Source organism: Choloepus didactylus, chromosome 13, assembly GCF_015220235.1.
Source record: "Choloepus didactylus isolate mChoDid1 chromosome 13, mChoDid1.pri, whole genome shotgun sequence".
Lineage (NCBI taxonomy): Eukaryota > Metazoa > Chordata > Mammalia > Pilosa > Megalonychidae > Choloepus > Choloepus didactylus.
This window is the reverse complement of record NC_051319.1, coordinates 6,036,333-6,060,947: the sequence shown is the minus strand read 5'-3', so window position 1 is coordinate 6,060,947 and position 24,615 is coordinate 6,036,333. Positions and strand designations below refer to the sequence as shown.

The window sequence follows — 24,615 nt, the reverse complement described above, 5'->3', positions numbered from 1 at the left end:
AAGTATAAAGTTTTCTTACTTTTGCAATACAGTATTTTCCCCAAAGCTCTGAAGAGGAAGAGAGAAACATCTTTGCCGCCAATAGCTTGGATCTCTTGATTTTCAGAAATCCTATTAGGTTTTTTTCTTTGTTTTGATTTTGACAGAGCAGCATCTGATTTTAATGAAGACTCTCCTTTTTTCCTCGGCCATAAATTGTTCACTCCTAAATAACATTCACCCAAATGACAATATTTAACACAAAATTGAAATATGAAATTAAAACTAAGATCATTTCAGATATAGTTAAACTAAATATTCTAATTAAAATATATTTTTCTAATAAACAATTATAAAATATATGAACTAAGTCAGAGACCTCTGGGTTACTAACACTAAAACATCATTTAAAAGTACTATCTTCCATCTGGATCTTTCTTTTGCTTAAAAGTTACCTCTTTGGTAGGGTTAAAACCACCATCCCATCTAATTAAAGAAGAAAGTAAACTGAACATTCCTCTTAGGAACAGGGAAACTTTCTGTGGTTGCCAAAAAGAATCTGAAATGCTTTAAGATGGAGTTTATATGTTCAGTCAAATCAGCAGTTATAAATTAATAGCTTTGTGCAAGGATTCAGAACATAAATAGAAGGAGAAAAGAGATTATTCTCCACAACAGCCTCAGGGAAAGGGAAGCAGGTGTTTTCAAGTCCCATTCATAAAAGCCACGCACAAGCCCATAAACTTTTCTATGGCCCTTTACTGCAGAGACAAGAAAATTCGCCATTTCTATTTGTTAAAAAGACTTCAGCTTTCATGTCCTGGGAGAACACAGAATGCGTGACCCTGAAGTGGCACACACACATCTTATGCAAGAAAATAAAAAAAGATTTTATCATGTAAAAAAAAAAGAAAGTACTATCTTATGACAGATTTCAAATGTAGTCATATCACTTTGGTTCCTTACAGTAACATGTGCACATTAACTATAATTTAACCTTCACAACAAAGCTACGGGGAAGAATAATATTACAGACGAAAAGAAATGAGATACAAAAAGGCTAAATAACGGGTTCAAGGTCATCAGCTGGCAAGTGATTTGAAAGCAGACAGTTTTACTCTGGAATCCATGCTTAACAATTATGCTATTATTACCTCTCTATTGGTTTGGACAATCTCAAATTTATGAATATGCTCATGCTCAAATTTCATAGCAAGTCTATTATTTAAAACTTAGAATGCATAATTTACAGGAATTACCTGGAAAAGCAAAAAGAAAGCAGGAGCCAAAGCTGAATACTAGTATTATTTATCTCATTAGGCTGGTCTGAAAACTAAATGAAAAAATGTAAAATACTAATAAGGCTCCTAGCCAACTCAATAATTATTATTTTCTTCTCTTTAAAATTTCTGAACCCTACTGGGCAGATGAACTCACTGCCCTCCCCCCTACATGGGACTTGACTCCCAGGGGTGTAAATCTTCCTGGCAACGCAGGATATGACTCCTGGAGATGAATCTCTTGGATTGAGAACATCTTTTTGACCAAAAGGGGGAAGTGAAATGAAACAAAATAAAGTTCCAGTGGCTGAGAGATCTCAAATGGAGTCAAGAGGTCACTCTGGTGGGCATTCTTATATACTGTATAGATATTCCTTTTTAGGTCTCAGTGAATTGGAATTGCTAGAAGTAAATATCTGAAACTATCAAACTCCAACCTAGTGCCCCTGACTTTTGAAGATGATTGTGTAACTATGTAGCTTACAAGGGGTGACAGTGTGATGGTGAAAACCTTGTGGATCACCCTCCCTTTATCTAGTGTATGGACAGATGAGTAGAAAACTAGGAACAGGGACTAAATGAAGATTGGGGTGGCATGGAGGGGATGATTGGGTGCTCTCTTTTACTTTTGTTTTTTATTCTTATTTTTATTCTTTCTGGTGTAAAGAAAATGTTCAAAAATGGATTGTGGTGATGAAGGCACAAGTATTTGATAGTACTGCGAACAGTTGATTGTATACCATGAATGACTATATGGTATGTGAATATATCTCAATAAAACTGAATTAAAAAAAAATTCCTGAGGCCTGAGAAATAATGTTATAAATGGCAGTCAGGATCCCAAACTGGCCCACTTAAGCCTTCCTAACCCGTAATTCCAGAACTGAACCTAAGCACTGTTTACATTCATGTTTTCACACAAATAAGCAGAATTCTGGTTTCAGTTCTGTTAGGTTGGCTATTCCTCTACAGTTATTTTTTGAAAAACCAAGATGCAAATTAAATGAGCAAGTTACATGTATGGGCAGAAACTCTAGGATTTCAGGTGGATCCTGAGAGCTCCAAAAATATATATATATATTTTTTCAATTTTCTAAGGTCAATTCCTCAGTTTCCAAGTTGTTAGCTTGCTAAATGCCTTCTAATGAGTGCTATGTTTAGTAAATTATGATCATTAAAGTAAAAATGTAAATCTGCCAATGGGGGACTACTTTTTTTTTACAATCCCATGACTATTAGCCCTTCTTACATTTTAATAAGCAGAAATTAATTTCCTAAGCATATCATAAATTATTAAATAAATATTAAGCCTTCCTCAGCACAATACTATTAAACTAACAGGAAGTTGGTTATAATATTTATTGAGCCTTTAATAATGTGTCAAGAACTGTCATAAGCACTTTACAAGTACTACCTTATTAAATCTTTTACACAAGCCTATCTATGATTTAGGTTCTCATATAAAAGGTAAGAAAACAGAGGCATAGACCCTTGAGGAGCCTGTGGAGAATGCAGGGGTATTCGCCTACCCCACCTCCATGGTTGCTAACATGACCACAGACATAGGGGACTGGTGGTTTGATGGGCTGAGCCCTCTACCACAGGTTTTACCCTTGGGAAGACGGTTGCTGCAAAGGAGAGGCTAGGCCTCCCTATGGTTGTGCCTAAGAGCCTCCTCCCGAATGCCTCTTTGTTGCTCAGATGTGGCCCTGTCTCTCTAGCTAAGCCAACTTGAAAGGTGAAATCACTGCCCTCCCCCCTACGTGGGATCAGACACCCAGGGGAGTGAATCTCCCTGGCAACGTGGAATACGACTCCCGGGGAGGAATGTAGACCTGGCATCGTGGGACGGAGAACATCTTCTTGACCAAAAGGGGGATGTGAAAGGAAATGAAATAAGCTTCAGTGGCAGAGAGATTCCAAAAGGAGCCGAGAGGTCACTCTGGTGGGCACTCTTATGCACACTTTAGACAACCCTTTTTAGGTTCTAAAGAATTGGGGTAGCTGGTGGTGGATACCTGAAACTATCAAACTACAACCCAGAACCCATGAATCTCGAAGACAGTTGTATAAAAATGTAGCTTATGAGGGGTGACAAGGGGATTGGGAAAGCCATAAGGACCACACTCCACTTTGTCTAGTTTATGGATGGATGAGTAGAAAAATAGGGGAAGGAAACAAACAGACAAAGGTACCCAGTGTTCTTTTTTACTTCAATTGCTCTTTTTCACTCTAATTATTATTCTTGTTATTTTTGTGTGTGTGCTAATGAAGGTGCCAGGGATTGATTTGGGTGATGAATGTACCACTATGTAATGGTACTGTAAACAATCGAAAGTACGATTTGTTTTGTATGACTGCGTGGTATGTGAATATATCTCAATAAAATGAAGATTAAAAAAAAAAAAAAAAAAAAAAAAGAAAAGAGGCACAGAAAGATTAAGTCACTAGCACAGGACTATACAACTGGTAAACGGCAGAGGCAAGATTTTCACCAGGAAGTCTCACTCCAAATAAACTTTGAAAAGTAAAATAGCAAACCTTGCAAGTGAATTAGATTTTGTCTCAGAGATAAGGACATATACGATGATATATTCATAGGGGTATGTATGCATGCCTATATACAAAATCTTAAGCCACTATCTCAATTTTTAAAAATTCCTTTTTATTGAGATATATGCACATACCATGCAGTCATACAAAGCGTACATTCAATTGTTCACAGTACCATTATACAGTTGTACATTCACCACCAAAATTAATTTTTGAACATTTTCATTACCACACACATAAAAATAATAAGAATAAAAATTAAAGTGAAAAAGAACAATTAAAGTAAAAAAGAACACTGGGTGCTTTTTTTTTTTTTTTTTGCCCCCATTTTTCTACTCATTCATCCATACACTGGACAAAGGGGAGTGTGGTCCATATGGCTTTCCCAATCACATTGTCACCCCATATAAGCTACATTTTTATACAATTGTCTTCAAGATTCAAGAGTTCTGGGTTGTAGTTTGATAGTTTCAAGTATCTAACACCAGCTACCCCAATTCATTAGAACCTAAAAAGGGTTGTCTATATTGTGCCTAAGAGTGCCCACCAGAGTGACCTCTCGGCTCCTTTTGGAATCTCTCTGCCCCTGAAGACTATTTCATTTCCTTTTACATCCCCCTTTTGGTCAAGAAGATGTTCTCCATCCCACGATGCCGGGTCTACATTCCTCCCTGGGAGTCATATTCCACGTTGCCAGGGAGATTCACTCCCCTGGGTGTCAGATCCCACGCAGCAGGGAGGGCAATGATTTCACCTGCCAAATTGGCTTAGCTAGAGAGAGAGGGCCATATCTGAGCAACAAAGAGGTATTCGGGAGGAGGCTCTTAGGCACAATTATAAGCAGGTCTAGTCTCTCAATTTAAAAAAACAAAACAAAACAAAACAAAAAACAAAACTGGAGATAAGAATATATCAATTATAAGTTGAAGTATTTTTAGTTTGATTTCATTTTATAAATAGCCAAGAGAAAGTTAATAACCTACATAGGGCTATATGAATGTACCTTCCATAGTTACCTTTTAAAGAAGAAAACTGGAGGCTGTTTATTGCACTTCTGATATCACCAGAACATCCTTGACAGAGCAACTCTAGAGAAGCTTTAGCAGGGACAATAATTTTTCTTCCATTCTAAAATGAGAAAATTAAAATTTAAAGAACCATGGAACTAAGTTAGAATCTTTCAAATTTGAATGATAAAAAGCCTCCATGTTAAACATCAGTCTCCCTATGAGGGATATAAGCATCAATGCCTTAAAAGTTAAGGTAAAATTAACAATATAAAATACCGTTTTTTTTACTTTGACCAGGTCACATTTTAATGTTTTTTTTTTCCCCTCTTTTTCCCCCTCCCCACATATACACAAACATTTACATACATACAATACATACACACACACCTCAAAACACAAAATAATGTGATAAAATTAAATACACAAAATAAAGAGGCTGAACTTAAATGTTAAGAAATGGACAGAGGTGAGGGCAGATCATTATTAGAATTACAATAGTGCTGAATTATAGGTGAATTTGGTTGAAAGGGGTTGTTTAGAGTCATGTATGCCACCAAAAGGAAAGCCAGAGGTTAAAACGTGGGATTGTATGACACAGTGAACCTTGTGGTGGACAATGGTTATGATTAACACTACAAATATTACTTAAGTTCTTTCATGAACTAGTACACATTTATGACACTTGCACCAAGTTAATAATATGGTGGGGAAAAAGTATATGGGTAAAAAGTACCTACTGCAAGCTATGGACTATAGTTAATAGTAATGGCTTAATATTCTTTCATCAACACTAACAAATGCACCACACCAATACTAGGGGTCAATAATAGTGGCAGATAAGGTGTATGGAGTGTTTTTGGGTTTTCTTCTTTTATGTCTATTTGTTACTTTTCTTTTTGGAGTAATGAAAGTGGTCTAAAAATTAATGTGATGATTGCACAAGGTGATGATACTGTGAGACACTGACGGCAAACTTTGGAAGGATTATATGGTATGTGAATATAGCTCAATAAAATTTGCAGTTGAAAATAATAATAAATAAACACAAAAAAATCTGTCAAATTTAAAAACACAAAGTAATCTGACAAATCTTTGAAATTTACATGGAATTCCCTACACTGGGCTTTTCAACATATTAGTATCTGTTGAGTATTAAAAAGCCATGATTGCATAACTTCATATTAAAGTCTAAGCTTTATATAGATGTTTAAGATAGATAAAATAGATGTATATTTTTAAAAGACAGGTATGTAAATTTAAATAAATAAATAATATATCACTTGGTAATGCAAGTACTTTTCAGATCTTGTAAAAACTGATAATAGAAAAATAGTATTTTACTGCAACCCTCAAATATACATTTATTTTAATTTTATTTACCAAAGATATTTCAAAAGTTCTTTATGAAAAAATTATTGCCCTGTTAGTCTCCCTAAATCCAACATACTGTCAGAGATAATAACTATTCCCTCCCCACAGTTGTTTCCTTACCTCTAAAAAGGAGATAATATACCAATCTTGTGCCTGACACATAATAAGGTCTAAATACATCATTTCTATTATCAGTATTGTGATGATTATTTAATGATTATTTAATTTTGCATCTTGTTATTTTTAACATGACTTTAAATTGTATTTTTGCATGTCATTAAATATTCTTCAAAACACTACTGTTAATGACATAAGTTTGTCATAGTAACTGCTCCATTATTGAACTTGGCTTGTTTCTGAATTTTTTCTTTTAATAACTGTTATTTATTAAGCTAAATGCTCTACAGATATTTTCTTGTTTAATCCTCAAACAGCCTCTCCCATTGAGATTTCTCTCACTTCCTGTGATTAAAGCTGTGGAATAAAAATCTTTCATTCAAGTACTTGTTGATTTCTAGCATTAGGGCCCCCTGGATCCATGCTGCTGGAAGAAGAAGTTTATTTTATCATCTTTATTTGAAAGATAGGAAAAAGGAAGTATTAAAAGTGACAACACTATTTTAAAATATTATCTATAAATCAGATGCCTATAGTTGTGTAGGCTGTAAACCACCACTGCCTTCCAAGCCTTGCTACCTTGCAAATTCCAGGTCAAGGGCCATTTGGGAGGGTTACAGCTTTTATCGGAATATTAGAAACTTTCCTCTTCCAACAGGAGGTAGATTTTCAGAGTGGGAAAGTCTTGGAGGTCAGCGCAGATTCTTCTGGACTTCCTTGGATATAGATTGAGTAGTGGGCCAGGAAAGAAGTTACTCAGGAAACATAAGTCATGGTTTCTCTGAGGGTAGATCCATGCATTCTTCTCTAGCTCAGCCATCACTGGCCCTGCATCTTCCATGGTTTGGCCATAAGCCCAGGTCATGTGAGGGAACAATTACAAAGGGAGATGCCCTTAAAGACTGGCCAACCAAATAGGCAGGGATAGAGAGGGAGAAAAGGAACTTGCTAAAATCCTACCAGTTTCTGAAAGTGTGAGCACTGTGCATTGACATATAACACAACTACTGTAATAGCAATATTAATAAAAACACTGTAGAACAAGTTAAAAAAGTGACAATAAGAAAATATTCGAGTTGAACTGTTGATAAAAGGTAACGATACACCAGGAAACTGTTTCTTAATGATAGGCCCATTTTTGAATAGCAAGCCAAGCAAAGGGAAAATTTACCTCAGTGTGAAAGAGAAAGCTAAGTCTAATAGTTGAAAAAAGTAAAAGTTTTTTTAACCAATACTTTCTATATTTAAAAAAATTACATACCTCATGCATGTCAAAATTTTTATTTCTAAAACCCAAAACACAGCATGTCTCTAATTTCTCAAGTTTACATAAAGCCATTTAAGTTGGGCTTTCTACAAGATTCAAATTCATCAGTTCTTAAGAGACTTACCTTATTAGCTTCTATCGTCACTATTCGATTAAGAAATTTCATCATAATTGTTGGTGCCACAGGGTTGAAACTGTCAAAGTTTTACAAAAAAAGACGGTGGTTAAATGATTAATTTTATAATATAGCCTATATGTGAACAAATGCAGCAGAAATCGTTTACCTAATATTTGATATAGAACACTCTTCCTGAATTTCTTTAGGAAACAGTAACCTTTGATTATTATCTCCACTGATACTGTCAGAGATTATAAATATAAGGGGACACCGGCCGATCTGCACATACTTCCTAAAATAACAAAACATGACAATGGTGAAATTTAAGCCACTTGACATTTAATTTGTAGTTTTAGAAAACATCACTGAAACTCACCTTAGAATTTCATGTAATGTATGAGAGTCTTGATAAAACTGGTTAGGTAAATCCTATTGAAAACATAGTACAAATATTAGCTCAATATTATTCCTACACAAATTTACATCCAGATTTATATTTATCAAGAAAGAATTTTTTTTTTAATCTTTCCAATGTATTTTAACCGGAACTTTCGTGGAAATTAAGGGAAACATGAAATTCTAATCAGTAATATGTATCAATGGGAACCCCAATTTTCAGATCATATTTTCTTAAGGCCACTTTACCAAATATATTGTTTTCACTTAGAAGTCATTTTCTGAACATTTCTTTTGCTTTTCTAGACATGCTTAAACCATTAAATTTTTACAGTTTGTTAACCTTTAGCTTCTCTATTCCAGTTGAATGAAAGACTTCATGTTACTGCCATCACAAAGCCTCTATGTTACATTTTACCACTATTAATATTATGGAAGGAGTTAATATTATTATCAAATAAAATATTTCTCTCATTTCTTTACTCAGTAACTGTGGGAAGATATCAAAAGTGGTCCTTACTGGGGAGCTTTTACCTAATATGTACAGATTTGTTAACGAGGTTGATTTTAAATGTTTGGGAATGGTTAGAGGTGATGATAGTTTGCTACTGGGATTATAAGTAATAGAGCCTAATGAAGGTGAATACGATTCAAAGGGACTGTCTAAAGTCATGTATCTTACTGATAAATACTACAAATATAAATAAGTTCTTGCATGAACTACTTCAAATGTATGACACTTGTACAAAGAGTTAATAATAGAGTCGTATATGGGAAAAATGATCTGTTGCATGCTACAGGCTTTATTTAACAGCAATACCTTACTAGTACCACACCAGTACTTGGGGTAAATAATTGGGGGGGGGGGATAAAGGATATGGGGTGTTTTGGGTTTTCTTTTATATGTGGCTGTGTATAACTGTTAATTTTCTGTAATGGTGAAGCTAAATCCACTTATAAACACATCTAAGAGGTACCCCCAGGGAACCTCTTTTGTTGTTCAGATGTGGCCTCTCTCTAAGCCAAACTCTGTAAATAAACTCAATACCCTCCCCTCTACGTGGGACATGACTTTCAGGGATGTAAGTTGCCCTGGCAATGTGGGACATGACTCCCAGTGATGTACCTGACTCTGGTATTGTGGGATTGAAAATGCCTTCTTGATCAAAGGGGAAAAAGAAATGTGACAAAATAAGGTATCAATGGCTAAGAGATATTAAATAGAGTCAAGAGGTCATTCTGAGGTTATGCTTAGGCAAGTTTCAGCCAGATATTACAAATTGCCATGTTATATCAAGCCCCAACCAACAGTATTACTGAAAACCTTAAAGAAAACCCAGGGCTCTAAGACTCTATAAAAGTTTTACTTATTAAATTTATTTTCCAGAAACTTAGAACCTCCAGATTGTTCCTAAGCCAAATAAGCCCTGAAACTTAGAGGTACCAGTCTCTCCCACAACATCAACCAGTTGTATTCCCCTACCCCATAATGTTGACCCTTTTCAACATGAAGAAGTTAGACTGGTCAATGCCCAAATATCCCTTAAGACTGAGAAAATGAACAAATGAGAGGCAGTAGTTATAACAGAGAAGATAGGATTTAACAAATGATTATGACTATTGAATCATTATACAGATATTTCTTTTTAGTTTAAGGAAATACCTGAAATTGCATAACTGTAACCCATACTATTCTTTGGAAATTTGCCCTTAACTACTTGTTAAACTGTATTTTGAAATTTATCACTTTTCTGTATATATTATATTTCACAAAAAACACACATTTTTAAAAAGTGTTATATTTTACAATAAAAAATATTTTTAAAAAAAGTCCTTACTTCAACTAGAATTATCTTCTTATCGGTTCTTAAATCATCTCCAAGCATTTGTAATTTGTTATACTTTGTTGCTCTTAGAAGAAACTCTTTAAAAACTGCCATCTGAGACTGATAGGGAAATATATGGAAGCTTGATTCTAAAATGAAACACATGTAATACCTTTATTTTCAAGAAATTATATATATATCAAGTTTATATACATATGTGCATATATATACACACACATACATATACATATACAACATTTATATATGCATGATGGATTTCTCAATGTTGCAGGTAGACTATTTTCTAACTAGGGGAAACTGTTCAAATTTAAAATAAAATACTCATTTCAAATGACAAGAATCATCATAGATAACAGTAATTTTTCTATACCAGTGTATGTAATATGGCGTTAACTGACTTTAGAACACAGCTGTCAGGATAAAGTGTATATAACTCGTAACAGTATCTATGAATTAGGCCTACGTAATGGAGACACTACAAATAAGTACCTGACTAAAAATGAATTTTCTTCAATAGTAATGGTTTAACAACAACAACAAAATATCTGATTAGTGAACATGGAACATAGGAGATTGCTCAAATGAAGACTTGTCAGACTATCAAAAGTAACGTTACTGCTTAAAAAGCAGTAAAAAAATCCCAGGAGCGTAGGATACTACCAGCATAAGGTGTATATACCAAAAAGAACAACCCAGAGGAAGGATTTTGAGGGATACTCCTCATTAAACAACATTATCATTTTACAGAACCCCTGTCACTTCAAAATGATATTGGAGATTTGGCTACCCCTAGAGTCCAGCCAGCTATAAAAAAACAATGCAAGTTAAAAACGATAGTGCAGGAGTATATAAGCATATGCATGAAGTTATAATATAATAAATATTTAAATTGATACTATTATTTTTGGATGTTTGTCTTAAGGCTTCCTTCCAAATTCCAATGATGGTCTTTGCCTTATACTTTTATTTGACTTGACTCTGAAAGGTATCTACTGATCTAAGCTATCTTGTTGGAGTCAAGTTCCTTTAATAGATTTTAAGACTTGATTTATATTTAAAAAAAAAAAAATTATTTGCACTATCTAATTGCCCATTCCAGAGCTTATAAAAAGTACATAAATAATGCAGACAGACTGACTTGTTACCTAAACAAAAAGTTAAAACATAATCTTCAAAGAATCCCTGTCCTTGCTCTCTACTGGAGGCACCTTGTCCTTCCCTGTCTGAAAGGGGAAGTTATGGAAAAAAATGCACTCATTTGGTTTCACCTGATTGCCATTCTGACTTTGTAACACAGCAGGTATTGGGCAGATGACAGTCTAGTATAGGAGTAGCATTATATACCTTCTTTTCTGTGGTGGTTTGAGGCTAAGTACCCCAGAAAAGGACATGTTCTTTTAATCCATTCCTGTAGGTGCAGACCTATTGTAGGTGAGATCTTTGGATTAGGTTATATCAGTTGAGGAGTACTCCAGGATGGGTCTTAATCCTCCTACTGGAGTCCTTTATCAGAGGATAAAAGCCACAGAGAAGCTAAGAGATGAAATTCAGAAAAGCACCCAGAGAAGCTGAGATGGAGCAGCCAGAAGCTGAAAGCAATGAAACTCAGGACAGAAGACCAGCAGAGGCCAGCCATGTGCCTTCCCATGTGACAGAAGTGTTCCAGATGCCAGCAGCCTGTCTTCAGAGTCCAGGTATTGTCCTGTTGATGCCTTGAGTTGGACATTTTCATGGCCTAAGAATTGTAAATTGTAAGCTAATAACTCCCCATTTAAAAAGCCTGCCCATTTCTGGTATATTGCATTTTCATCAGCTTTAGCAAACCAAAATACTTTCAAAAACATATTGAACAGGATCAAAGATATCTTTAGTACACAGATGGGTTGTTTATTTCAGAACTCAGTTAAGAACAGCTTTTCCCCAATACTTCCATTACCTTCACAGCAAATCTTACCAAGATTAAACATCTCCTTGAAATCATCTTTTCGAAAGTCTGATGAAACTGGATTAATCCATTCTTGTACTTGGATACCATGTTCCTTTGATAGTACTTTTATAGTTGTTGTCTTTCCACATCCAGGAGGACCAGTTACTAATAAAATAGATCCACCCTAAAACCAAATACAAACATCAATTTAAAATCACTAGAATGCTAGAATATCAGTTTTTAATTTTCATTCTAACGATTATTTATTATTTCCACAAATATCTCTTGACTGTCTTGCATCAGCAGACTAAACTTCACAATGATACCAACTGGGATAAACCAAATTTAGAAAAAACGAGAGAATCTGGTTTTCCTGAACTTTAAGCACAGTAGAAAAACATCAATTTCCTTTAATTCCTCAATTCTTTCATTATGTCCCTCCCAAGGCTACGTACTAACCTAACTAGATATTTTTGTTCTATGGCCAGAAAAAGAGCAAGCCATTAGATAGGACTCTTGGTGAGATCTGCCCTTGGACTCAGCACCTTCTACGCGGGTGCCCAGGGGTCAAAGAAGCGGCCTCAGGTTTATTCTGTAAAACTGGTGGACACAGTGGCTTAGAACCCATTGTTATAATGGAATCTGCACACAAGCAGATGCCAGGGCCTATCCTTGAAACCCACCTATCTATTTATTTACTGAACGGGGTGGTCCCTACACTCAGAATTTGAAGAATCTGAAAGATTCAAGATGGCATTTCGAAGACCCTGGCCTACAGGGTTTTGAGAGGTGATGTTTCTCTAACCATCATATTTGGCAAGCTAACAGTGTCAGGACTCTTCCCAGAAGGTGATGAAGTAGAGCAAAAAAGATGTCTCAACATCTGAACTGCCTGAGCCCCTGAAAGGGTTTTATGTGGAAATGACTGTCACCTAATCTATAAAGATGATTTTGTTCCAATCACTGACAAGATCCTCAACTATTTGAAATCATGGTCTGATGGCTCTGGCCCAGAATCCTGATTGACTCCTGAATTCCAAAAACCAGGACTCTAGTTCAGTATGTAAATTGGATAGATGCCTTGATTTCCATTTTTTATTTGTGAGAAATACATACATTTAATTTTGCTGTAAAATAAAATCACTAATAACATGCAATAAATATAAATAAATATGCACCAAAAGAAAAAAATACTAACCTAACTAAAACAACTAAACTTTTCCTAGAGTAAGGAAGTAATGTTTGAAACAGAGATTTTCAGAAGTTAACTCAATATGTAAAATTCAGTCTAAATATAAACCTGTCATTGGATAATACAAGTTAATTATTATATAAGGATATTTTGGGAAGATCTCAGTTTGGAAATCAGGCTCTTTCAGAAACATATTTACCAACGATAGAAGGTTATGGATTTTAGTAACACTGTACCATATTGCAGATGTGATGAAAAAGTAATACTAAATAAAATATCTGAAGATTTCGTACATACAATGGTAGGCTGTAATACTTGCTCATTTGTTTACATTTATTAACCAAAGTAGGTAAGGGGCCGTGTACTTGGACCTAGGGGAGAGCCCATCTACTTTTAAAAATGCTTCAAAAACAAATCAAAGAAACAAACAATAAAAACAGCAGTGATTCAAAGTGGGAGACCTGATTGTTTACCAAAAATCCCATTAAAAAATATATTCCAAATATTGGGGTTAATGAAAATGTTCTAAAATTGATTGTTGTGATAGATGCCCAACTCTGTGAATATGGTAAGCCACTGAAATGTATACTTTAAATGGGTGAATTACAGTATGTGGCTTGTATTTTAATAAAGCTGTTAAAATTATATATACATGTATATACACATGTATACACATACATATATGCCATATATATACATATGCCAATAACAAGTGTTGGCAAGGGTGTGAAGAAATTGGAACCCTCATACACTGCTGTTCAGAATGTAAAATGGTGCAGTCACTTTGGAAAACAGTTTGGCATTTCCTCAAAAAGTTAAACAAGGAAATACTATACATACCAGCAACTGAACCCCTGGGTATATAACCAAGAGAAACGAAAGCATATGTTTACATAAAAACCTGTACATGAATGTTCTTAGCAGCATAATTCATAATAGCCAAAAAGTATAAAACACCAAATGTCCATTAACTGATGAATATACCACAACTAAATATAATGTGGCATAAATAGCACAACTAAACATAAGGTGGTATATACATACAATGGAGTATTATTCAGCCATAAAAAGGAATGAAGTACTGATGCATGCTACAAAACGGATGAAACTTCAAAACATTATGGTAAGTAGAAGAAGCCAGACACAAAAGACCATCGACTGTATGATTCCATTTATACGAAATGTCTAGAATAGTCAAATTTACAGACAGAAAGTAGACAGTGGTTCCCTGGAGCTGGAAGGAGGACATGTGAGTGACTGCTAATGGGTACAAAGTTTCTTTTGGGGGTGATAAAAATGTTCTGGATTAGATGGTTGCACAATTCTTTGAAATGTACTAAAAACCATTTAATGGTATACTTTCATTCAATGAGTAAATTTCATGATACGTGAATTAAATCTCAATAAAGCTATAAAATATTTATATGAGTAAATATATATTATATAAATATACATATACACACAGATTTCTTTTATTACATTTCAAGTATGGACATATATTTTAAATGACCCACATTCTACATCTGGTCTGGTGAGCTTTATGGGCAAGGCTATTTTACATTGTGGAGAAACCTGTTCAGAATTAAAAAATTTTTTCCTTTGTATTATTGCGCCAGTTTGAATGTATTATGTCCCCCAGAAAAAGCCATATTCTTTGATGCAATCTTGTGGGGCAGACATATTAGTGGGGATTAAGTTGGAATGTTTGGATTAGGTTGTTTGCATGGAAATGTGCACCACCCAACTGTGGGTGATGACTCTGATTGGATCATTTCTACGGAGGTGTTACCCCATCCATTTAGGGTGGGTCTAAATTAAATCACTGGAGCCACATAAATTTACTGACAAACAGAAGGAATGCAGTGCAGCAGTGACATTTTGAAGAGGAGCTACAGCCAAGAGGGACACTTTGAAGAATGCACAGAAGTAGAGAGAGCAGCTGCAGATGAGAGACAGTTTGAAGATGGCTGTTGAAAGCAGACTTTTGCTCCAGAGAAGCTAAGAAAGGACAAACGCCCCAAGAGCAACTGAGATGACATTTCTGAGTAACTGTAGCCTAAAGAGGAACGTCCTGGGAAAAAGCCATTTCGAACCAGAACTTTGGAGCAGACACCAGCCACGTGCCTTCCCAGTTAACAGAGGTTTTCCAGACATCATTGGCCATCCTCCAGTGAAGGTACCCATTGCTGATGTGTTACCTTGGACACTTTATGGCCTTAAGACTGTAACTGTGTAACCAAATAAACCCCCTTTATAAAAGCCAATCCATCTCTGGTGTTTTGCATCCCAGCAGCATTAGCAAACTACAACAATTATCAACCCAACTATCAATCTCCTCCAATAAAATATAAATTCTATAAAGACAGGCCATGTCTGCTTTGTTCAGTTGTATGTCCAGTGCTTAGTACAATGCCAGGCTATGGTTAAGTGCTCAATAAATGTTGCTTGATTGAGCAAACAAATAAACAAATGAACAAATGGAAAGAGGTATATAAACTCAACACAGAGCACTGATGACCAAAGGATCATAAAAAGCACAAAGGTCAGGATTGGAAGAAATCTTACCAGGCAGGTCTGGTAAAAATTTTCAGAGTGTTAGAGAACAATATATTCTGTTTCCTCAGTTTTTATCTTTTGATGAACACTAAATGCCTTCCTACTATGAGATCAGAAAGCAAAGCATTTTTCTATATGCAGATGACATGTCTTTACTGTAATGACCTAAAAAATGGTCTCATTATTGCTAAAAAGAAAAGCTTCAGAATAACTATTATGAAACCAAACTCATTACCATTGGTAGCCACACCTAAATTGTTACTCAACTTATATCCCACCACCCTACTACGACTTCAGTTATTTAGGGCTGAACTTTACAACTGAGTTCTTTTATTATATTTACCAGGCTGTTACAGTGCTTAAAATTAGACCTTTTATTATCGCATCACTAAAAACTTATTTTAATTGTCAAGGTAGACAAATGATGATGATGGCTTTAGACACATTGCAGATTAAAAACCACTTCAGTCAGTAAGTCACAGGGCCTTGGCTGTTTATTTATCCATTGTTTCGGACTAACTTCAATTACTAAGGAACACCTTGACTGTGTCCACAATATTCTCTTGGCTTACGTATAAGCCTTCTTTTCAGATACTTGCTCCCAATAATCTCCTCAGTTTTCATGAATGTTTTTCTACCGGTGTTCATTAGCTAATTATTAAAGTATACGTATTTCTATTTAACTTGCAACATACTGCTGGTTAACAACTTTTTCAAATCATGACACATTAGAAAACGATATTTGTTTAGCAATCTGCTGCCTGAGGCCAAAGGTGACTGGCCTGAAGGCCCTGAACTGCTGGGTTATCATAAAAGCCACAGGCATCTAAATCTTAAGGCACACCAGTTAGAAAGTTCTGACAAAAACTATTTGCACTTCATATACTTGTCAGGGAGACTATCTGCACTTCATGTATTTGTGTCAAACACAATGCCACACAATCCTTATCAAAGGCTTAGCTGAGAAAAAAGTTATCATCTATGCAGACAAAACAAAAGATGTTACAGAGAATACAATTCATTACTTTAGCTGCAACAACAGAAACTATTCTTAAGTTTTAGGAACGGCTGTGCTTCTACATTTTTTTATCCAATCGACACCATTAATCACGAAAATGATTAATTCTCTCTTTGTTTTGGCCACTAGAAAGAGAATCAAAAGTTTAATCTCCCCTGTATGTGAAATATAACTCAATAAAGCTGTTTTTAAGAGGGGAAAAAAAAATAAACTCATCTAACATGTGTACAGATCTCCCAGCATGTATAATATAAATATCACCATAGCTTTATTGTATTATTATATTTTTCTTGTCCTTTTTATCTTTTTGCTCTGTTTTCTGATTTAAGAAATATATATATACACAATACATGTATTTTTACAAGATACATTAAATCCTTTTTAAAATAAAATAGGTAGAAAGCAAGAGAAAACATGAATGTGTATTTATGAGTTTACATGTACATATAAACAGGAAACTTTATGGTCTTTCTACTGAAAGACTATTAATAAAAATTTCCCCTGCAATTGAAGTCAATGTAACTGTGCTGTTGACATAAGAGCAGAAAAGTAAATCATGATCGTATTTTCTGTTCCCTTTTGCTGTTGCAGCTGAAACTGCTCCCAGCTTACAGTGTTTCCAAGCAGATCAGTTTTTTAAAAAAAGAAGAAGCCCAAGCACAGGCAGCCATGGATTTAGGTAGGGCATTAACACCTAATTGATATTCTTATGTTGAACTACCCTTGCATGCCTGCGATAAATCCCAGGATTGGTGTTAATTCTTCTTGGAATATTTGGTAAAATTCAGCAGTGTAGCCATCTGGTCTTGGACTTTTCTTTGTTGGGAGGTCTCTAACTACTGATTCAATCTCTTTATTAATTACTGATCTATTGAGAGCTTTTTTCTTGAGTCAGTTTAGGTAGCTTGCATGTTTCTAGGAATTTGTCCATTTCATCTAGGTATCTAAGTTGTTCATGCACAGTTATTCATAGTACTCTCTTTTAATCAATTTTATTTCTGTGGGGTTATATGTTACTCTCTTATAATCAATTTTATTTCTGTGGGTTTATAATCCCCCCTTTCATTTCTGATTTTAGTTATTTGCACCCTCTCTTTTTGTTTGTTTGATCCAGCTACAAGTTTGTCAATTTCATTGATCTTTTCAAAGAACCAACTTTTGGTTTTGTCGATTCTAATATATATACTATTCTAAATTTCATTTATCTCCACTCTAATTTTTATTTCCTTCCTTTTGTTTGAGTTTAGTTTGCTTTTCTTTTTCTTCTTTTTTAACATAAACATTTACAGCTATAAATTTCCCTCTCAGTACTACCTTTGCTGCATCCATGAGTTTTGATATGTTATGTTTTTGTTTTAATTCACATCAATATATTTCCTAATTTTCCTTGTGATTTCTTCTTTGTACAATGGTTGTTTAAGAGTATGTTGTTAATATGGACAGTGGATTATATATCACGGATAACTGTATGGTGTGTGAATGTATTTCAATAAAACTGAATTTAATTAAAAAAAAAAGAAATTAACAACAACAACAAAAAAGAGTATGTTGTTAAAAAAAAAAAAAAAAGAGTATGTTGTTAAATTTCCACATATTTGTGAATTTCCAGTTCTCCCTCTGTTGACTTCTGCCTTCATTCTGCTGTGGCTGGAGAAGATACATTGCATGATCTTGGTATTTCTTAATTTTTTGAAACTTGTTCTGTGACATAAAATACGATCTATCCTGGAGAATGATCCATGTGCACTTGAGAAGAATGTGTATTTTGCCAAAGTTGAGTAATGAGCTCTATATATATCTGTTAGGTCTAGGTGGTTTATAGTATTGTCCAAATCTTCTACTGACTTACTGATCTTCTGTGTACACGTTCTATCCATTATTGAAAGTGATGTACTGAAGTCTCCTATTATTAAGGTAAAACTATCAATTTCTTCCTTCAAATCTGTAAGTATTTGCTTCATATATTTTGGGGCTTTGCTGTTAGGTGCATATATATTTATAATCATTAAATCTTCTTGTTGAATTGTCCCCATTATCAGTAAATAGTGACCTTCTCTGTTCCTCATTTTTTTTTTAATTAAAGTGTATTACATCTGTTCTTACTACAGCTACCCCAGCACTCTTTAGGTTACTATTTGCATGAGATAGTTTTTTCCATCCTTTCACATTCAATCTACTTGTGTCTTTAAATTTAAGGTGAATTTCTTATAAACAGCATATAGCTGGGTCATGATTTTTAATCAATTCTGCCAGTCTCTCCCTTTTGACTGGTGAGTTTAATCTATTTACATTTAAAGTAACTAGTGATAATGGAGGACTGTTTTCTACCATTTTGCTATTTGGTCTTTGGAAGTCTTACACCTTTTTTGTCCCTCAATTCTTCTGTTAATACATATTTTCATATTTATTTGATGTTTTGTAGTGTACCATTTGGAGTCCCTTTTCATTTTTTTCAGATGTATTCTCCGTATTTACCATGGGGCTTAAATTTAACATCTTAAATCACGTTTGATTTGATACCAATTTAAATTCAATAGCATACACATACACTGTTTCTAAACCATTCTGCACTCCCTTCTTTTTTTTTTTTTTTTTTTTATTTTTATTTTTTTAATCATCATTTTATTGAGATATATTCACATACCACGCAGTCATACAAAACAAATTGTACTTTCGATTGTTTACAGTACCATTACATAGTTGTACATTCATCACCTAAATCAATCCCTGACACCTTCATTAGCACACACACAAAAATAACAAGAATAATAATTAGAGTGAAAAAGAGCAATTGAAGTAAAAAAGAACACTGGGTACCTCTGTCTGTTTGTTTCCTTCCCCTACTTTTCTACACATCCATCCATAAACTAGACAAAGTGGTGTTTGGTCCTTATGGCTTTCCCAATCCCATTGTCACCCCTCATAAGCTACATTTTTATACAACTGTCTTCGAGATTCATGGGTTCTGGGTTGTAGTTTGATAGTTTCAGGTATCCACCACCAGCTACCCCAATTCTTTAGAACCTAAAAAGGGTTGTCTAAAGTGTGCATAAGAGTGCCCACCAGAGTGACCTCTCGGCTCCTTTTGGAATCTCTCTGCCACTGAAGCTTATTTCATTTCCTTTCACATCCCCTTTTTGGTCAAGAAGATGTTCTCCGTCCCACGGTGCCAGGTCTACATTCCTCCCTGGGAGTCATATTCCACATTGCCAGGGAGATTCACTCCCCTGGGTGTCTGATCCCACGTAGGGGGGAGGGCAGTGATTTCACCTTTCAAGTTGGCTTAGCCAGAGAGAGAGGGCCACATCTGAGCAACAAAGAGGCATTCAGGAGGAGACTCTTAGGCACAAATACAGGGAGGCCTAGCCTATCCTTTGCAGCAACCGTCTTCCCAAGGGTAAAACTTATGGTAGAGGGCTCAACCCATCAAACCACCAGTCCCCTATGTCTGTGGTCATGTTAGCAACCATGGAGGTGGGGTAGGCGAATACCCCTGCATTCTCCACAGGCTCCTCAAGGGGGCACTACATCTTTTTTTTTTTTTTTCCCTTGTTTGTCTTTTTTCTTTTTTTTTTTTTTTTTTTTTTTAACTTTCCCTTCTTTTTTCAAATCACCTGTATGAAAAAAAAAGTTAAAAAGAAAACAAACATACAATAAAAGAGCATTTCAAAGAGACCATAGCAAGGGAGTAAGAAAAAGACAACTAACCTAAGATAACTGCTTAACTTCCAACATGTTCCTACTTTACCCCAAGAAAGTTACATAATATAGCAACATTTCAGTGAACTTGTTCCTACTACAACCATCAGAAATTAACAGACCATAGTCATTTCTGGGCATCCCCAGAACGTTAAATAGCTTATCTGTTCTTCTTGGATTATTGTTCCCCCTTCCTTAATTGCTCTCTACTGCTAGTTCCCCTACATTCTACATTATAAACCATTTGTTTTACATTTTTCAAAGTTCACATTAGTGGTAGCATATAATATTTCTCTTTTTGTGCCTGGCTTATTTCGCTCAGCATTATGTCTTCAAGGTTCATCCATGTTGTCATATGTTTCACCAGATCGTTCCTTCTTACTGCCGCGTAGTATTCCATCGTGTGTATATACCACATTTTATTTATCCACTCATCTGTTGAAGGACATTTGGGTTGTTTCCATCTCTTGGCAATTGTGAATAATGCTGCTATGAACATTGGCGTGCAGATATCTGTTCGTGTCACTGCTTTCCGATCTTCCGGGTATATACCGAGGAGTGCAATCGCTGGATCGAATGGTAGCTCTATATCTAGTTTTCTAAGGAACTGCCAGACTGACTTCCAGAGTGGCTGAACCATTATACAGTCCCACCAACAATGAATAAGAGTTCCAATTTCTCCACATCCCCTCCAGCATTTGTAGTTTCCTGTTTGTTTAATGGCAGCCATTCTAACCGGTGTTAGATGGTATCTCATTGTGGTCTTAATTTGCATCTCTCTAATAGCTAGTGAAGCTGAACATTTTTTCATGTGTTTCTTGGCCATTTGTATTTCCTCTTCAGAGAACTGTCTTTTCATATCTTTTGCCCATTTTATAATTGGGCTGTCTGTACTATTGTCATTGAGTTGTAGGATTTCTTTGTATATGCAAGATATCAGTCTTTTGTCAGATACATGGTTTCCAAAAATTTTTTCCCATTGAGTTGGCTGCCTCTTTACCTTTTTGAGAAATTCCTTTGAGGTGCAGAAACTTCTAAGCTTGAGGAGTTCCCATTTATCTATTTTCTCTTTTGTTGCTTGTGCTTTGGGTGTAAAGTCTAGGAAGTGGCCTCCTAATACAAGGTCTTGAAGATGTTTTCCTACATTATCTTCTAGGAGTTTTATGGTACTTTCTTTTATATTGAGATCTTTGGTCCATTTTGAGTTAATTTTTGTGTAGGGGGTGAGGTAGGGGTCCTCTTTCATTCTTTTGGATATGGATATCCAACTCTCCCAGCCCCATTTGTTGAAAAGACCATTATGGCTCAGTTCGGTGACTTTGGGGGCCTTATCAAAGATCAGTCGGCCATAGATCTGAGGGTCTATCTCTGAATTCTCAATTCGATTCCATTGATCCATATGTCTATCTTTGTGCCAGTACCATGCTGTTTTGGCAACTGTGGCTTTATAATAAGCTTCAAAGTCAGGGAGTGTAAGTCCTCCCACTACATTTTTCTTTTTTAGAGTGTCTTTAGCAATTCGAGGCATCTTCCCTTTCCAAATAAATTTGATAACTAGCTTTTCCAAGTCTGCAAAGTAGGTTGTTGGAATTTTGATTGGGATTGCATTGAATCTGTAGATGAGTTTGGGTAGAATTGACATCTTAATGACATTTAGCCTTCCTATCCATGAACATGGAATATTTTTTCCATCTTTTAAGGTCCCCTTCTATTTCTTTTAGTAGAGTTATGTAGTTTTCTTTGTATAGGTCTTTTACATCTTTGGTTAAGTTGATTCCTAGGTACTTGATTTTTTTAGTTGCTATTGAAAATGGTATCTTTTTCTTGAGTGTCTCTTCAGTTTGTTCATTTCTAGCATATAGAAACATTACTGACTTATGTGCATTAATCTTGTATCCCGCTACTTTGCTAAATTTGTTTATTAGCTCTAGTAGGTGTATCGTTGATTTCTCAGGGTTTTCTAGATATAAGATCATATCATCTGCAAACAATGACAGTTTTACTTCTTCTTTTCCAATTTGGATGCCTTTTATTTCTTTGTCTTGCCGGATTGCCCTGGCTAGCACTTCCAGCACAATGTTGAATAACAGTGGTGACAGCGGGCATCCTTGTCTTCTTCCTGATCTTAGAGGGAAGGCTTTCAGTCTCTCACCATTGAGTACTATGCTGGCTGTGGGTTTTTCATATATGCTCTTTATCATGTTGAGGAAGTTTCCTTCAATTCCTACCTTTTGAAGTGTTTTTATCAAAAAGGGATGTTGGATTTTGTCAAATGCTTTTTCAGCATCTATTGAGATGATCAATTGATTTTTCCCTTTCGAGTTTTTAATGTGTTGTAATACATTGATTGTTTTTCTGATGTTGAACCATCCTTGCATGCCTGGAATGAACCCCACTTGGTCATGGTGTATGATTTTTTTAATGTGTCTTTGGATTCGATTTGCAAGTATTTTGTTGAGGATTTTTGCATCTATATTCATTAGGGAGATTGGCCGGTAGTTTTCCTTTTTTGTAGCATCTTTGCCTGGTTTTGGTATTAGATTGATGTTAGCTTCATAAAATGAGTTAGGTAGTGTTCCATTTTTTTCAATGTTTTGAAAGAGTTTGAGTAAGATTGGTGTCAGTTCTTTCTGGAAAGTTTGGTAGAATTCCCCTGTGAAGCCATCTGGCCCTGGGCATTTATTTGTGGGAAGATTTTTGATGACTGATTGGATCTCTTTGCTTGTGATGGGTTGGTTGAGGTCTTCTATTTCTTCTCTGGTCAGTCTAGGTTGTTCATATGTTTCCAGGAAATTGTCCATTTCTTCTACATTATCCAGTTTGTTGCCATACAGTTGTTCATAATATCCTCTTATAATTTTTTTAATTTCTTCAGGATCTGCAGTTATGTCACCTTTTTCATTCATTATTTTGTTTATATGGGTCTTCTCTCTTTTTGATTTTGTCAGTCTAGCTAGGGGCTTGTCAATCTTGTTGATCTTCTCAAAGAACCAACTTTTGGTGATATTCATCCTTTCTATTGTTTTTTTGTTCTCTATGTCATTTATTTCTGCTTTAATCCTTGTTATTTCTTTTCTTCTACTTGGTTTAGGATTGGTTTGCTGTTCATTTTCTAGCTTCTTCAGTTGATCCATTAGTTCTTTGATTTTGGCTCTTTCTTCCTTTTTAATATATGCGTTTAGTGCTATAAATTTCCCCCTTAGCACTGCTTTTGCTGCATCCCATAGGTTTTGGTATGTTGTGTTCTCATTTTCATTCGTCTCTATATATTTAGCAATTTCTCTTGCTATTTCTTCTTTAACCCACTGATTGTTTAGGAGTGTGTTGTTTAACCTCCAGGTATTTGTGAATTTTCTAAGTCTCTGATGGTTATTGACTTCTAATTGTATTCCATTGTGGTCAGAGAATGTGCTTTGAATAATTTCAATCTTTTTAAATTTATTGAGGCTTGTTTTATGTCCCAGCATATGATCTATTCTGGAGAAAGTTCCGTGAGCACTAGAAAAGTATGTGTATCCTGGTGATTTGGGATGTAATGTCCTGTAGATGTCTGTTAAATCTAATTCATTTATCAGATTGTTTAGGTTTTCAATTTCCTTATTGGTCTTCTGTCTGGTTGATCTATCTATAGGAGAGAGTGATGTGTTGAAGTCTCCCACAATTATTGTGGAAACATCAATTGCTTCCTTTAGTTTTGCCAATGTTTCTCTCATGTATTTTGTGGCACCTTGATTGGGTGCATAGACATTTACGATTGTTATTTCTTCTTGCTGAATTGCCCCTTTTATTAGTATGTAGTGGCCTTCTTTGTCTCTCAAAACATCCCTGCATTTGAAGTCTATTTTATCTGAGATTAATATTGCTACACCTGCTTTCTTTTGGCTGTAGCTTGCATGAAATATTTTTTTCCATCCTTTCACTTTCAGTTTCTTTGTGTCCCTGTGTCTAAGATGAGTCTCTTGTATGCAACATATTGATGGTTCATTTTTTTTGATCCATTCTGCGAATCTATATCTTTTAATTGGGGAGTTTAATCCATTTACATTCAACGTTACAACCGTGAAGGCATTTCTTGAATCGGCCATCTTATCCTTTGGATTATGTTTGCCATATTTTTCCCTCTCTCTATTAATATCCTTTATTGTACCCATACCGAGTCTCTTTAGTACTGAACCTTTCTCCAAGTCTCTCTGTCCTGTCTTTGTTTCTCTGTCTGTAGGGCTCCCTTTAGTATCTCCAGTAGGGCAGGTCTCTTGTTAGCAAATTCTCTCAGCATTTCTTTGTC

At 35.3% G+C, this 24,615-nt stretch overlaps 1 protein-coding gene across 5 annotated transcripts in view; it reads right to left on the bottom strand.

Moving 5' to 3' along the window:
- The window catches only part of RAD17 (RAD17 checkpoint clamp loader component), a 70,942-nt gene that overhangs the window by 24,229 nt on the left and 22,098 nt on the right, over window positions 1-24,615 (bottom strand). For all 5 annotated transcript variants that reach the window (XM_037801111.1, XM_037801113.1, XM_037801112.1 and 2 more), the window contains 7 exons: window positions 11,893-12,049; window positions 9,930-10,066; window positions 8,072-8,124; window positions 7,862-7,987; window positions 7,702-7,771; window positions 4,829-4,940; window positions 20-205 (listed from right to left, as the gene is read on the bottom strand). In XM_037801111.1, coding sequence (XP_037657039.1) covers window positions 20-205; window positions 4,829-4,940; window positions 7,702-7,771; window positions 7,862-7,987; window positions 8,072-8,124; window positions 9,930-10,066; window positions 11,893-12,049 — 841 coding nt within the window. The remainder of the gene's footprint in view (window positions 1-19; window positions 206-4,828; window positions 4,941-7,701; window positions 7,772-7,861; window positions 7,988-8,071; window positions 8,125-9,929; window positions 10,067-11,892; window positions 12,050-24,615) is intronic.